The sequence below is a fragment of the Nannobrachium achirus genome (genome assembly GCF_963921795.1).
Source record: "Nannobrachium achirus genome assembly, chromosome: 14".
NCBI lineage: Eukaryota > Metazoa > Chordata > Actinopteri > Myctophiformes > Myctophidae > Nannobrachium > Nannobrachium achirus.
This window is the reverse complement of record NC_137821.1, coordinates 19,374,290-19,390,280: the sequence shown is the minus strand read 5'-3', so window position 1 is coordinate 19,390,280 and position 15,991 is coordinate 19,374,290. Positions and strand designations below refer to the sequence as shown.

Here is a 15,991-nt window from a genome sequence, read left to right as displayed (position 1 = left end):
TGTAGGATCTACAGTATGTGAATTCAGGCTGATGCTCAGACCAGGAATATTATCACCTGCAGTCAAGTTACAATAGAATCTATTAACCACATCTTTCAATATCACTATAATATCACAAGACGCCCCAAGGGTGAGAAGCGACCGCCAGGCCACGCTGAAACAACAGAGCTTCTAAATGTGGCACTTTTAAGAAGCAGGGGTTAAGCTATAAATCTGGCAATGTACGCACGCACGCACGCACGCACGCACGCACGCACGCACGTGGGGTCCGTTAAATTGCGCCCCAGTTGACAGAGCAGCGTTCCGTTAAACAGCGTGTTAAACAGTAATTCCCCACAAAGAAATTGTGAACTCCCTAAACAGCGTGTTGTAGATCAGCGACGTGGCACACACCCATGTGAGTAACTGTCACACCAAATGTGTTACTTACAACTTTTTGTGACCTGCCTTCATGGATGGAAAGGGTCCCCCCCCCCCGGAACTATGGGAGGGAGGAACTGAAGTCAATAGGTAACAAAATGTTGTGTATTAGTGTGGCATCGCTCCTAGTCTACAATATTGAAGTTGTGCGTGTTCGTTTGTGCCCAAATATAGACACACCTCATGACACAATACTGACGTGGTCTGTGATGTCAATCAACCATGATTAAGTTCCAACATTCAAGCGTATCGGCATTAAAGGAAAACAGCAATTCCAGTAAGTAGAGCTAACCATGAGTCTTGTGCGACAGTTTGGATTACTGTTATGGAAGAACTATCTTCTGCAGAAACGTCGGACCTTGGTGACTATGGTGGAAATAGCCCTACCTCTGCTGTTCTCATGCGTCCTCATTTTTCTGCGTCACAACACACCCCACGGGGAGAACAAGGAACACAAGGTCTATAGCAACTTCACCGTCGACAATCTGCCGGGGATGCTGACGTCCCAAACAGAGGACGGCAGGCTCAACGAAGCCTTCCAGCTGGCCTACGTGCCGAGCGGCTACACAGCAGTGCAGCAGGTTGCAGAGTATGTGCAGCAGAGCCTAAACGTGGACTACCCGTTTGAGGACTACGTGAGGAACGATAATCAGAGCCTGGGAAGGGCACCACGGACACGCATCACCTCTGTGCGTGGATTCGAAACGGAGCAGCAGTTTGAGGACTACGTGAGGAACGATAATCAGTCAGGGAAGGTCCTTGCCGCAGTGGTATTTGATCATCCCTTCAGCCACGTCAATGAATCGCTATCCCGGCAGGTGAGCTACCGCTTACGTTTCCCCTACAACCCTCGTTTGGCACGTGGCCGGAGCACGTGGTATCCGCCAATGTACGTTCCACCCCTCGTATATGACCATGATTCAAATTGGCACACCCACCACCTGTTCCCCATCTCCCAGGGGCCAGGACCCCGGACCATGTATGGGCAATGGGATACAACTGGCTATTATAAAGAAGGCTTTCTAGCGTTGCAACATGCAGTGGACCAGGCCATCATGCGGTCCTACGACAGAACATCGGCAGACTCCCTGCTGAACCAGACCAGAGTGCGCCTGTCCCGTTTCCCAGAACCGGCGTACAGGAAAGACGGATTCATCATGGCCATTCAGTTAATTCTACCACTGTTTCTGATACTCAGCTTCGCCTACACCTCGCTCAACATTGTGCGGGCCGTGGTGCAGGAGAAGGAGACGAAGCTCAAGGAGTACATGCGGATGATGGGCCTCAACAACTGGCTCCACTGGAGTGCTTGGTTCCTTACGTTCTTCCTCTTGCTCTTTGTCTCGATCTTCTTCATCACTCTGCTCTTGTGTCTTCCTATGAGCCCTGAAGGAGCTGTTCTGAGCTATAGTGACCCCACACTGGTGTTTGTCTTCCTTCTGGTCTTTACAGTAGCCACCATCAACTTCAACTTCATGATCAGTACTTTCTTCTCCCGAGCTGATGTGGCAGCAGCTGCAGGTGGCTTCATCTACTTCCTGAGCTTTGTGCCTTACATGTTCCTGATGCCACGCTATGAGCTGCTCAGCCATTCCCAGAAGACATCTGCCTGCCTTATTTCCAACATAGCCATGGGTATGGGAGCTCAGCTCTTAGGAATCTTTGAAGGCAAAGGCACGGGGATCCAGTGGTCCAACCTGTTTGACCCGGTGACTGTGGATGATGACTTGTCCATGGCCCATGTCCTCGGGCTGCTGCTGCTGGATGCCGTACTGTACAGCCTGGTGGCGTGGTACATGGAGGCTGTTTTCCCTGGCGAGTACGGAGTACCTCTGGCATACTACTTCTTCATCCTGCCCTCCTACTGGCGCAGCACCCCCCACACGGCTCCGGTCAATGGGAATGGGGAAGGGGAGGATGCCAGGAATGCTGTGAAGGGTGAATTCATGGAGGAAGAGCCAACCGGAATGGTCTCTGGCGTAAAGATCAAACATCTGACCAAGGAATTCAAAGTGGGAAGCAAGACACGGCAGGCTGTACGGGACCTCACAGTTAACATGTTCGAGGGACAGATCACCGTATTGCTGGGTCACAACGGGGCCGGAAAGACAACCACGCTGTCCATGCTGACTGGTTTGTTCCCGCCTACCAGTGGACAGGCTTACATCAACGGTTATGACATCTGTCGTGATATGGCTCTGATCCGCCGCAGCCTGGGTCTTTGTCCTCAACATGATGTCCTGTTTGATAACCTGACGGTCAGGGAGCACTTGCTCTTCTACGCACAGCTGAAAGGCTTCTCTAGAAACCAGGTCTTGGCTGAAGTGGACCAAATCATTCGCAACCTAAACCTGGAGGACAAGCGTCATGTCCTCTCCAAGACCCTTTCTGGTGGCATGAAGAGGAAGCTGTCGATTGGCATTGCCCTAACCGGTAACTCAAAAGTGGTGATGCTGGATGAGCCCACCTCAGGCATCGACCCCTCTGCGCGCCGTGCCATCTGGGACCTGCTGCAGGGGGAGAAGCGAGGGCGAACCATAGTGCTCACCACACACTTCATGGACGAGGCAGACCTTCTGGGTGACCGCATTGCCATCATGACGGGCGGAGAGCTGCAGTGTTGCGGCTCGCCTCTGTTCCTCAAGAACAAATATGGTGCTGGTTACCACATGGTCATTGTGAAGGATGTTCTTTGTAACGTGTCCGAGATCACCTGTCTGGTCCACAAGTATGTTCCCAATGCCAAGCTGGAGAGCAATGTGGGGGCAGAACTTTCCTACATATTGCCTAAGGAGAGCAGAGACTCCTTTGAGTTGCTGTTCTCCGAGCTGGAGGTTAACAGGGAGAAGTTGGGCATCACCAGCTATGGAGCTTCTTTAACCACCATGGAGGAAGTCTTCCTCAGAGTGGGGAAACTCGTCGATTCCAGTTTGGACATCCAGGCCATTCAGCTGCCCGCCCTGCAGAACGAGAAGCACCCTCACCAGCAGACCACGGATGATGCCAGCAGCACCGGTGGAATGGCGTACCACACCGACATCACTGACAGCCAGATGCTCAGCACAGAGGACTTCTCCAACTTGAAGCTCAACACAGGGCTCAGATTATACTTGCAGCAGTTCTATGCCATGTTCCTGAAAAGAGCACTGTTCAGCTTGAGGAACTGGAAGGTGATGGTGGCCCAGTTCCTGGTACCCCTCGTCTTTATGATAGCCACCCTGTTTGCTCTCCGCGCCTCACCCAGCATTCCCAATTCCCTACTGTGGCTGGATCTCAGGCACTACACCCCCACCAGAGTCCCAGTGGTCCGGGAGCCCAGAGATGGTATCCTGGTTGACCTGGCAGAGAAATATGAGGACCATGTCAAAGCATCGGAGGCACAGATCATCAGTGTAACCAATTTCAATGATTACATTCTGGCCTGGGCGAAGGAGGAGGGCAGGGCATTCAGCCAGCAGTGTGTGGTGGGCGCTGCCTTCCATGACAAGAGCAGCAGTGGTGAATTTTCAAAGGCCACAGCGATTGCATACTTCAACGACCAGGGCTACCACACATCGGCCACAGCCCTCATGATGGTGGACAATGCACTGTTCAAACACCTGGCAGGACCTGATGCTTCTATCCAGACAGGAAATCACCCCATGCCACTCACACCTTCCAAGGAGGCCCAGACCCAGTTCTCTGAGGGCGGTTTGACCGGGATCCTAATCGCCATCAGCCTGATGTTCGGCATGGCGTCCCTGTCCAGCACGTTTGCCCTGCTGCTGGTCAAAGAGCGCTCTGTCAAGTCCAAACATGTCCAGCAGGTCAGCGGGCTCCATCTCCCCAACTTCTGGTTTTCCGCACTGCTGTGGGATCTCCTGAACTTCCTGCTGCCCTGCCTCCTCCTGCTGGGGGTGTTCAGAGCATTTGCGGTCAAGGCATTTGTGGAGGACAACCGCCTGGCGGACGTGTTATTGATACTGCTGCTGTACGGCTGGGCCGTCATACCTCTCATGTACCTGCTCAGCTTCCTGTTCGACACGGCGGGCACTGCATACGTACGCCTCTACATCTTCAACATCATATCAGGCCTTATCACCACTATGACTGTTGCCATCATGAAGGACAATGCTTGGATGGATTGCATGGATGTTTATGGTGGCAACAGTCACAGCGGTGATAAGGCCGGATGTGACGCAACGGCTGTTCTTCTGGACAAGATGTTTATGATCTTCCCTAACTACTGCTTGGGCATGTCCTTCACTCAGTTCTACCGGAATTACCTGTTGACCTCCTTTTGTACAACCAAGGATGTGGGCCAGAGTTGGTGCAAGAATTACAAACTCACATTCGAGGAGAACTACTTTTCAATGTCCGAGCCTGGGGTCGGACGTTTCCTGGTGCCTTTCTTGGTGCAGGGCATAGTCTTCATCACATTGCTTTTTGTCATTGAACTGCAAATTGTCTGGACACTCCGACGTTTCCTTGGCTCCCTCTGTGGCTTCCTGGGCAGAAGGCTCACGCAGCGACCGGTGACAGCAGATGCAACGCTTCTTCCAGAGGACAGTGATGTGGCTGAGGAGAGGAAGAGGGTTCTGGAGTGCCAGCCTGTGGTGGAGTCCATGGCCAGTAACCCCCTCATACTGCAGGAACTCAGCAAGGTGTACGGCAGCGTTCGGACTCTACTGGCTGTGGACCGGCTGTCTCTAGCTGTGGGGAAAGGAGAGTGCTTTGGTCTGCTGGGCTTTAACGGTGCAGGGAAGACCACCACCTTTAAGATGCTGACTGGGGACGAGAGCGTCACATCTGGGAACGCCTACATTGATGGATACAGCATCCTGAGTGACATCAAAAAAGTGCAGCGGCGCATCGGCTACTGTCCCCAGTTTGATGCACTTTTGGACCACATGACGGGCAGAGAGACTTTGCATATGTACGCCAGGCTCAGGGGAGTCCCGGAGAAATATTTGTCCGTGTGCGCGGAGAAGGTCCTCAGGTCACTGCTGCTGGAGCCCCATGCAGACAAGCTGGTGAGCGCTTACAGTGGTGGCAACAAGAGGAAGCTGAACACAGGCGTGGCTCTGATCGGTGGACCTCCAGTCCTCTTCCTGGACGAGCCGTCCACCGGCATGGACCCCGTGGCTAGAAGACTGCTGTGGGACGCCGTCACACGCACGCGAGAGTCCGGCAAGGCCGTGGTCATCACAACACACAGCATGGAGGAGTGTGAAGCCCTGTGCACCAGGCTGGCTGTTATGGTCAACGGTCGGTTGAAGTGTCTGGGCAGTCCCCAGCACCTCAAGAGCAAGTTTGGCAGCGGCTACACCCTGCTGGCAAAGGTGGCGCGCAACGTAGAGGCGGTGGACCTGGAGGAGGAAGAGAGCAAACTGCAGCGCTTCAAACATTTCATTGAAGGCACCTTCCCGGGTAGTCTACTGAAGGATGAGCACCAGGGCATGGTCCACTACCACCTGACCGACAAGACCGCCACCTGGGCACGGGTGTTTGGGACAATGGAGGCGGCCAAAGAGAAGTACGGCATTGAAGACTATGGCGTGAGCCAGATATCGCTAGAGCAAGTGTTCCTCAGCTTTGCCCAGTTCCAACACGCCACTGTATAAAGAAAATAACATGTGACATTTTTATTAACATTATTAGTTCATTCTATCTGTAAATGTTAAAGTCTAGTGGCAGACTGGCAGTTCTGTTTAGAAACACTTTATTGATCACATGATGAGGTGATACTGAGAGGACGGCGCATACCTGGCTCCCTGCTCCCGTAAAACCATTTGTGCCTTTTATTCCGTTATTTGTTATGTCGGACAGTGTGGCTTAGATTGAAACTAGGGCTGGGATGCGATTAAAAATGTGTATCTAATTAATTACAGGCTCTGTGATTAATTGATCGCAATTAATCACATTTTAATCACACATCGATATTTGACCTGAGAAGCATTTTTTTTTTAAAGTAAAACACATTTTGTTACAAGGTAAATTTCGCATCCACTGGGCCAAGCAAAGCGCTCTGATCTGCTACTTCTCCCTTTGCGTTTGTTGTCTCTTCTTGGTTGGTGCATCTTTATGAAGGGTTAGGGTTAGGGTTAGGGCATTTTAATCGCACTTAGTTTTTGCACCACAGAACCTTCAGTTTCGGGCATAGTTAGTAGGTAGTAGTAGTAGTAGGTAGTTGTAGTTGTACTTTTTAGTATTAGTATTCATCATATTAAGGATTTAGTTTTGTTTGAGTTCAGTTCATATTTTATTTTTTTTGTTAGTTAGGATATAGATTTACTTCAGTTCAGTATTCCCGGGGTTACCTACATAACCTATAGTTTGTTAGTGTAATCTATTCCTTCAGTGTCCAATGTGTGTCTTCATCTTTGTCGCCGCCATGTTTCCCTTCCCCCTGAGGATTTACAGTATTTTCTGCCCAAAATATATAGACATACCAGAAGAAACTCTCGGGGGATGAAGACCCTGGTGAGCCTTTTTATTGATTTTGATTGAATACTTTTTTTAGCAGTTGTCATAGGAAAAGTACCGGACGTATGTTTACTGAGTATATGTACTCAATTCATAGCCAGGCCAGGCAGCGAAAACCCGGTGCTGGTTCTGACGTTGTCGTTCTGCGCTGGAGTTTGTTTGAAATGAAATGAAATGAAACTAGAAGCAGTGCTCTTCCGAGCACAGGTCTCCACCAGGTCAGGCATGTAATGTGTTTTACATAAGTCGGCCTCCTGATGGCGCTATAAAAGGCTGATGTAAAAAATGCAGGGAAAAGGTTTTACCTTGGCCTCTAAGGAGTGCGCATACAAAGTTTGACACTAATCGGTGGAGTTATAGGTGAAAACATGAATCGGCCTGTTATAGCGCCACCATGAGGCTGATTTGATTTTTCTTAAGTGGCATTTATTCCTCTGCCTATTGGGAATGTGCATGCACAATTTCACCAAAATCGCACACTGCGTTCAGGATTTCAGGCATTTTATTCAAAACTGACCAATCCTGCAAACTTTGAAAGCCAGTTTTAGCCAATCAGGATGGAATATGGAAAATCTGACACATCCATGTCGATCACATGACTGTAGAGATACTGTCTACTGATTTACGTGATTTTTGGACAAAATCTGTAGGAGTACTGGCAAAAGTTAGTTTTGCAAAAGTCGGCCTCCTGGTGGCGCTAGAACAGGCCCATGTGAAATATTTGGGGCAGAGGTTCTGAATTGGTGTCGAGGGAGTGTGTGTGCACAGTTTGGCAGCGACCGGGCCAACGGCGCCGGAGATTAGCTGGTAACGGACAAACGGATGGACGGACGGACGCACGCACGGACGGACGCACGCACGGACGCACGCACGGACGGACGGACGGAGGGGAAAACATACTCTCCCTCAGCCTTCGGCTGGTGGAGACAATCAAACTAGAACTGCACTCTGTCGAGGTGCCAACTTGCGTCTTGTGCACAAGCAGGCCATACATGGCCTGCTTGTGCACAAGACAATGGTCCATGTGTGTGTGTGCGCGTGCGCGTGGTCCATGTAGCAATGGTCCATGTGTCGGATTGGCTGAGGAACTCATGTTTACATCTAAACACAAACAAAACTGTTAGTATGTTTTTCTCGTGTACGGTAACTCCACAGAATCTGACCCTGACATCTACTGTATACCAGGGAGAGGGTCTGGTTTGATGCCCAGGGTGCCTGATGGCACCTTCGGAACATGGCCCGCGTTTCAAGACAGCCATCAATTATTCAGAGCTGGCACTACACTGAGCTGAGCCTGTGAACCATTGCATGTCCTTCATCTCCCCAGAACTCTGTGTGTGTGTGTGTGTGTGTGTGTGTGTGTGTGTGTGTGTGTGTGTGTGTGTGTGTGTGTGTGTGCGTGCGTGCGTGCGTGCGTGCGTGCGTGCGTGCGCAAAGCTTGTTTGTGTGCCTTGTGTATGGGATTTGCCGTCATCCCATCTCATTTGGGAGCAGGGGGCTTTTGGCTGCTGTGCTGCTGGGACATTCAGGGTGAGTAAGTGGGTTGTGCATTTTGTCAAATGGCAGAGAGCGAGAGATGGAGAGAGAGAGAGAGAGAGAGAGAGAGAGAGACGGGAGAGGAGTGACCTATTTCTAACCCTTACATCTGGTGGAGGCCTGTGATTGGAATTGGTAGAATTGGGAGTGTATGTGTGATTGAGGGTTGCGCGCACGCACGCACGCACGCACGCACGCACGCACGCACGCACGCACGCACGCACACACGCACGCGCACACACACACACACACACACACACACACACACACACACACACACCGAGTCAAATGTTTGTGACGGGAAGATGCGCATCCTCAATTCGGGGGTAATTGGGAAGCGGTGACCTTTTCTATCACATGGCATCTATAAAACACTCAATATTAGGAGCGAGAGAGAGAGAGAAAGAGAGAGAGAGAATTGTAAAGGGACAGAATGAATTATTTCTTGTTTTACGTGTAAATAAGGATGGAGAAGAAGCAGGGATATGATGGTCAAACTCAAATGTGACAAGGTCTAATAGGATATGCTGCAAATACTGTAGGCAAAATTGTTTTCTTTTTTTTTGTGCAAGTAATCCAATAAATATAACAAACAGCAGTTTTAGGATCACAAAATATGTACCGGTATAACCTTTTGTAACTAAACATGGGGCAGCTTGCACCAAGAGGGATTAAATAAATCTTAGTTTAGGGTTAATCAAGGGTTTGTTGATCTAGATTTTATTTTAAATCGAGGTGTGTTGCACCACTTAAATTTAAGCATTGCTTAATAAATCTGTGATTAAACCGTTAACTCTTTTATTCACTTTTAGGAGAATGTGGGCAGGCCTGTGTTAAGAAGAGCGCCTGCAGCCAAAACAAAACAAAAACTAAAAAATATATATAACGCTCCGTCATACGACGGTGACGCTATAGTGCCGTGCGGTGCGGCGCGGCGATGCGCGGCTATCTATGGAAGCAAGAAAAGACACCAGTTTTGATCACATTCACATTTGAGTCAGTTATGAAGCGATTTCGAAAATTAAAACGTCTCCATGTTGCTTGGGAAGTCCACAAGCTTCCATGACAAATGTCTGTATTATGTCCCTGTAAATATTTAAATGTTCGCTAATTTAAAATAGCCGATGTACAGTACTACAAGGATGTATTGAAGACAACAATATGATGAGATGTTTGTTTTCAGCTGTGAAACGCTGTCCGCAGCTTACAGTTGCAAGCCTGCAGTAGCCTGCAAGGCTTGCTGAGGCTTCCCTCACAGGAGGGGGGCCCCCATTCATGTCAATGGCATGTTTGCATTTAAACCACCTCTGCAGCAAGTTTAAAATTAATCCCTTATTGATGTTTAAGTCAAAGTTTAAAGTAGTGGTGCAACAGGATTAACAGTAATCCAGGTTTACAGTGAAAATTCAAACCAAGATTAAAAGGATGGTTTAAAACTAAACCTGATCAATGAAAACTAGGTTTAAGGTTTGGTGCAAGCTGATTAAAAGATAAACCTTGATTTAAACCAGTTTAAGGCTTAAACCCTGTTGGTGCAAGCCGCCCTAAATCTCGATAGGATATCTTTGACTTGCCTTTTTTCAGCTTCTTGATTTGAGGTTTAAAAACATTCAAATATCTTCAACTATTTTCAGAATAGTACTTTATGTACGTTTATTTTATGTTGTTGTGCTGTATGTCTTTTCTTCCACATACCTTTATTCTTATGACTATATTTTGTAACTGCAAATCATCGGAGCTTGTACAGAAAATCATTTCACCGCCCACTCCACGACCCACACCTGTAAACCTGGGATGTGACAATACAGCTTACTTGTCAAGTTGCACCTGCTATCTGTGCATGCTGTGGCAGATCATTTAATGGCTTCACCAGCCATATCTTGGAACCATTCAGCTGTGTTGATGCGAAAGAGACCGTAAATCAATTTGGAGACGGGATTTTCAATGGTGTTTGAGTAACCGTGTGCCATGCGACGGTCTGTGAAGTAGTCTGTCTGTCTGTCTGTCTGTCTGTCTGTCTGTCTGTCTGTCTGTCTGTCTGTCTGTCTGTCTCTCTCACTCTCACCTTTTCTTTTAGTACATTCTCAGGCTACTTTGACTGAGGTCAGCTGGACAGTTTCAGCAGCAGGTGTGGGGTTGGATAAATGCATAACATTTCAATGAGAACGGAAGCTGAAAATGAGCGATGATTGACACACACACACACACACACACACACACACACACACACACACACACACACACACACACACACACACACACACACACACACACACACACACACACACACACACACCGAGACCCATTTAATTCCCAAACGTCCTCCTGTTAGCATGGAGATGCAGACTGACAGCTGGAGCCAGGGGTTGAAGCACCAATTAGCTGGAGTTAATGAGGCATCATTAACTCTCCACTGAGTTTCTTTAAACCTCACACTGCTTCTCATGAAGAGACAGATTAAGACAAAAGAAACGCGCAAAAAAGGGAGACAGTCGAAGAGAGTGTGTGTGTGAAGGAGAGAGAGAGAGAGAGGGAGAGAGAGAAGGGCTATGGCTCACAGAAAAGCTTCGGTGAGACAGCGAGTATCGGATTACAAAAGGGGAGTGACCTCAGGGCCGGCTTGATCTAAAAGTCAAGTACATTTCCTCTATGAGCTCATTATGGAGGAGGCGAGCTCCGCTCCAGGTGGAAGGGTCATCAGCGGGGTCCTGGACGGTGGCTCTTCTGGGACACACGGTGTGAGCCGGGGAGCGTGTGGGTCGATACGATGAGAAACAAAGGAGCCGGGTTATGCACCCAGGCTTGTCCTTCTGAGATGTAGAGCTTTGCATGCAAGCATGCACACACGCACGCACATTAATGAAGGCTTCAGCGTTAGTTTATGCAAGAGTCTAGCCAGTCAGCTCATTTCCCATTCCTCATTCACATACCGTATCTGCTGATCATTACGTCACACGGTCACACTCCAATGAAAGCTCTCGTTCAGTAGGTAAGGCTCCCTTAAATACGGCTCGCTTTCTCTTCCTATGCTTGGTTATCCGAAGCCTCGGATACTCGCTGCTAGCTGCCTCCTCCACCCCAGCCTCCACCTTGGTTAGTCTGGCTAAGCTCAAAAACTTGTGACCCACCTGTCTGTTGATTAAGTTACGTGTCAATGTATTGCTATTGTTCTGCTATTGTATCCCTATCTTGCTTAGCGTTCCCTGATTTTGCTTAGCATGCTCAAAAACATGCACAAAATACAGGGAACATCCCCGAACTCAGAGCCCTTTAACACCAAGATTAACTGTATTCCATTTATGCAATAAATGGTTAAATCTACTTTGACGGGAGTGTTACTGACTCAAATGGACATTACAGAGACTTCCAAAGATGATCACTTTTAAGCAGTTTAAAAAATAACTATGCAACAAAAGTTTATTTAACCCACTTTTTTAACCCATGTGTGACAATAAAGCTGATTCTGATTCAATTTGAATAACAAACCACTACTACAGCCGCAGATCTCTGCTTGGATCTATATTTTGGCTAAAGTTATACAATAACCCTCCTGTCAGTTCAGTAGGACAGGATTCTGATCACAATTGTCATGGAAGCATTCAATAAAGCGATTGTCTATTCCTGGAATGTATTAACAGTCTGCAATGATAATACATCCCTCTCTACAAAGAACTCCAGATTGATCAACATTGTACTTAGAGCCATGAAACAATGATTTATACAAGCACGTTCCATCAGCATTTCTTTGTATCTCATGTAAAAAAAGGGGCATCTGTGAGTGTTTGTGTTCTGTTCTGAGCAGTTAGACTCTGATTACACGCTGCTGTGTTTTCCAACCTCATCACTGCTGCCGATTGCACAGTAAAAGCTGTAATTAGGTGACCGCGGACATGAATTGTGCACGCTGCTTACCATGGTTTGCAGGCCACGAAATGAGCCATGGAAAAACCATCAATGCTTCTAGCTTTTATATAAATGGGGGGAAAATGTGATTGATTTTGAATTGATTAGGCTATGATCAATATTGTGTCTTGTTTTGACGACGACGATCACACACTGTGATAAGTGAATGTGATCTTTCATTTTGCCAACGAGTAAAGTAAGATGTTTTGGAGAAGGTCACACACTGCGTAGTGGCTCTTCGCCAGACGGTTCTCTGCCTAAGATAGACGTTTTTTTCCCACTAAGGAAAACAAATTGCTGGAAAGCAAAAAGTTACTTTAGATATTGAAAAATAGCAGATCTAAAAGCTCACAACGTGGCACTGAGTGTCGCGCTGCGAGCTTGTAGATCTGCTATTTTTGAAAAGTCTTGAAAATGTGTGCAAATCTTTGAATATATGTATTTTTTTAAGCAAACATTTGTAATTCAAATTTTGCTTCTGGGGCCGGGTCCCTAGAACTAAATATTTTGAGATGGGGGTCCGCGGCTAAATACATATTATTTTGGGGGTCCATCACATGAAAAAGTGTGAGCACCACTGACAGAGAAACATAGGTCTTTCAAAAAAGATTTGAAATATTCCAAGACTTGTCATCTTGCAGATCTACAAGCTCACGTGCAGGCTAAATGGGTATGAAGAACATTCATGGGGGGCCCGCAGTGAATCCTTGTACCCAGGGCCCAGAATTTGGTGCGACACCCCTGCTGGAAAGAAATCAAACAGTGAACCTTGGACTGCGCGGTAGCTGTGTGTGCTGGAGGGAATCGTTGCAGCGTGGCACGGTGGAACGTTGGGTCACTTCCCCACAGGGGACCAAAGTCTGGACAGAGACTGAACATTCATTATGCAGAGAGGTGTCTCATGGTGTTATATTTCCTGAACCTTCCTCTGGTTCAAACACAACTCAGCAACAGTCTATGACCTTGAAAAGAAGGTACCAGAGACAACAGTTACTTACGTATTGTAACCCTGTAACTGTAGGGTTAAAGGCTAAACCCTCTCGGTACCATCCATGACACTGTTACCCAAACAGTGGGTCGGGACCCATTTGTGGGTCACAGACAGATTTTTATGGGTCACGACTCAAGTAAAAAAGACATAATAATAATAATAATAATAATAATTGTATACATTTTAAAACAAACAAACAAATATAAGAAATAGCATGAATAAAAAATGTATAACAATTAAGAAGTAGTGAAAATAGACGATCTACAAGCTCGCAATGCGGAGCGAAGCGACACGCTGTGCGCTTGTAGATCTGCTATTTTCAATAGTTTGGGTCCCAGGCAAACGTCAAATCTCTCTTTTGGGTCTCGACACTCGACCAATTAAATAAAACACAGTGGTACTGGTATGTACGGCAGTTAGACAGGAATGTGGCATGCTTCACAGCAAATCACCAGCTAAATTATTGATGTGAAATGTGTCAGATTACAGCTAATAGAGAGGTGGAGGTGGAGAGCATTCATCTCCATTCAAAACCTTGTCACCAGTCTATCCACATTGCCCAATCAGCATTTACACGCGCGCGCGCGCACACACACACACACACACACACACACACACACACACACACACACACACACACACACACACACACACACACACACACACACACACACACACACACACACACACACACACACGCTCGTGTGCAAGTCCTGGTTCACCGGTATGTTGAAAAATGCATACTTCTATTGCATTATTAATTTGCTTATTCATTCACGGCATCAATAAATCATGGCAGACTGACGGACCAATACCGAATCAAATGAACATCAATGACCCAGCTAGAGGCGGCGGCAGAGAACACTAGCTTTCATATGGTGATTTTCTTTACTGTCTGTCTGAAAGGGAAGGGAGGAACACAGACAGTAATAAGTATGACTATATTATATGCTGAAAGTTTTCTTTTTTTCCAGGCATAGAATTGGTCACATAAAAAAAGGTGACAACAACTGACAGTTAGACATGGAACAAGACCACAAAGTTTTCACCCCGATTAGAGCCTACCTACTTCTATTATAAAATGAATTTTAACAAAGGTTCTGTCAGAATATAAGAGAAATCCAGAAGAAATATAATTATCCGTAATTATGCACATATCCCTATGCATGGATGCTGATCACAGCCCACACACAGTGTATATATATAATATTTATGTCTCTGACAATACATCGCACATACAGTACACACACGCACCAATGCACATTTGCACACAATATACATACACATAACACAAATTAAACATCCTGTTGTTTATCATGCGATTCAATTAAATTCTAGGTGCAGGGATCATTCAGAGGGTGTAGACAGCTTTCTAAACAGCCACTAAATAAATGAGCTTTGCCTCGAACCGCTGACATTTAACTGAGAATAATGAGCCTGCCTGTCTTTGTCTCTCCTCTGCAATCTCTATCTCCATCACCAGTGTTTCTTCTCTCCCCTCTCTCTCTCTCTCTCTCTCTCTCTCTCTTCTCTCCTCTCTCTCCTCTCAGTCTCTCTCTCTCTCTCTCTCTCTCATCTCTCTCTCTCTCTCTCTCTCTCTCTCTCTCTCTCTCTCTCTCTCTCTCTCTCTCTCTCGCTCATTCTCAGAGGGTTTGCTCTCTCGATGGGAGATGACAAGTTTGAACTGGGATAATGTTCCTTCACTATCGCTCTGCCATGGTTTACTTTCCTTTCATTCTGCATAGGGAGTCATTCTTCACTTGGACCTTGTGAGGGAAACGCTTTAGCAAACTACTGTATGGCTGCTTTCCAGATCACAGGCGACGCATGGCCCCCGGATCTGAACTCTACTGAGACCTACAAGTTGACTAACCAAAACACACAAATCACTGTTTTTTATTTATGCACATGTTGAAAGGCAGAGGCTGTGAGGAACAGGTTGCTTTGTATTTGGGGCCAGAAAAATCTACTTTAGATCTACTTTAGAGGTTTGCTCATAAAACTGTGCAGCCAGTCACTCTAGCAAACAAATGAACAACACTATCAAAGCATTTTAGCTATAACAGGCACTATACAAGAATTTATGTGCACATAAACGAACAGTAAGAAGGTGAGCGTTCAAACTTGGACCACTTTCTGAAAATCTTCCAGACAGTCCAATTTAGCTTATTACTGTAACATTCATCTCCAACATCAAATACCTTCATTTAAGCAAATTACATCGTCAACAGTATAGTTTTACAGTCTTTATTATTTGATTGGCCAGCGGTCCAAATTGCCCGGAGCAAACTAAGAGGAAAACAACCTCACCAAGCCAAGTGTCAGCTGAGCTGATTTCAGGACTGGAGCTATAGTATAGGGTCAATCCCAGCACTGTGAACTTCATATTACAATTTTTTCATGATTGTTCACACACATTCTCAATACAAAAAACGGCTTTCTCAAAACTGAAAACCTCACACACAAAATGCTAATCCTGACATTCCCTTCCAAAGATGGACACTTAACTGTGTTGTAGGTTGATGCGTTGAAAGTTCACATGAAAAGTGTGTGCAACAACTGAACATTGTGTGTAGTGTTTAGACAGCAAGGTGATATGTAATTGAGTGTAAAGAAGGAAAGTCAGAGTCTAATGCAGTAAGGGAGTATGCAGATAGGTACATGAAGTGAAGGTTG

At 46.8% G+C, this 15,991-nt stretch overlaps 2 protein-coding genes across 2 annotated transcripts in view; one reads left to right on the top strand and one right to left on the bottom strand.

The window, feature by feature from the left end:
- Positions 1-15,991, bottom strand: part of sorcs2 (sortilin-related VPS10 domain containing receptor 2) — a gene marked incomplete at both ends in the record, with an annotated part of 274,152 nt that overhangs the window by 91,244 nt on the left and 166,917 nt on the right. The gene's annotated exons all lie outside the window — the stretch shown is intronic.
- LOC308298599 (phospholipid-transporting ATPase ABCA3-like) lies at positions 714-6,023 on the top strand (the record flags this gene model as incomplete). The annotated part of the gene is made up of 1 exon (XM_080742243.1): positions 714-6,023. One exon carries the CDS (start codon positions 714-716, stop codon positions 6,021-6,023), a length of 5,310 nt encoding a protein of 1,769 aa, XP_080598369.1.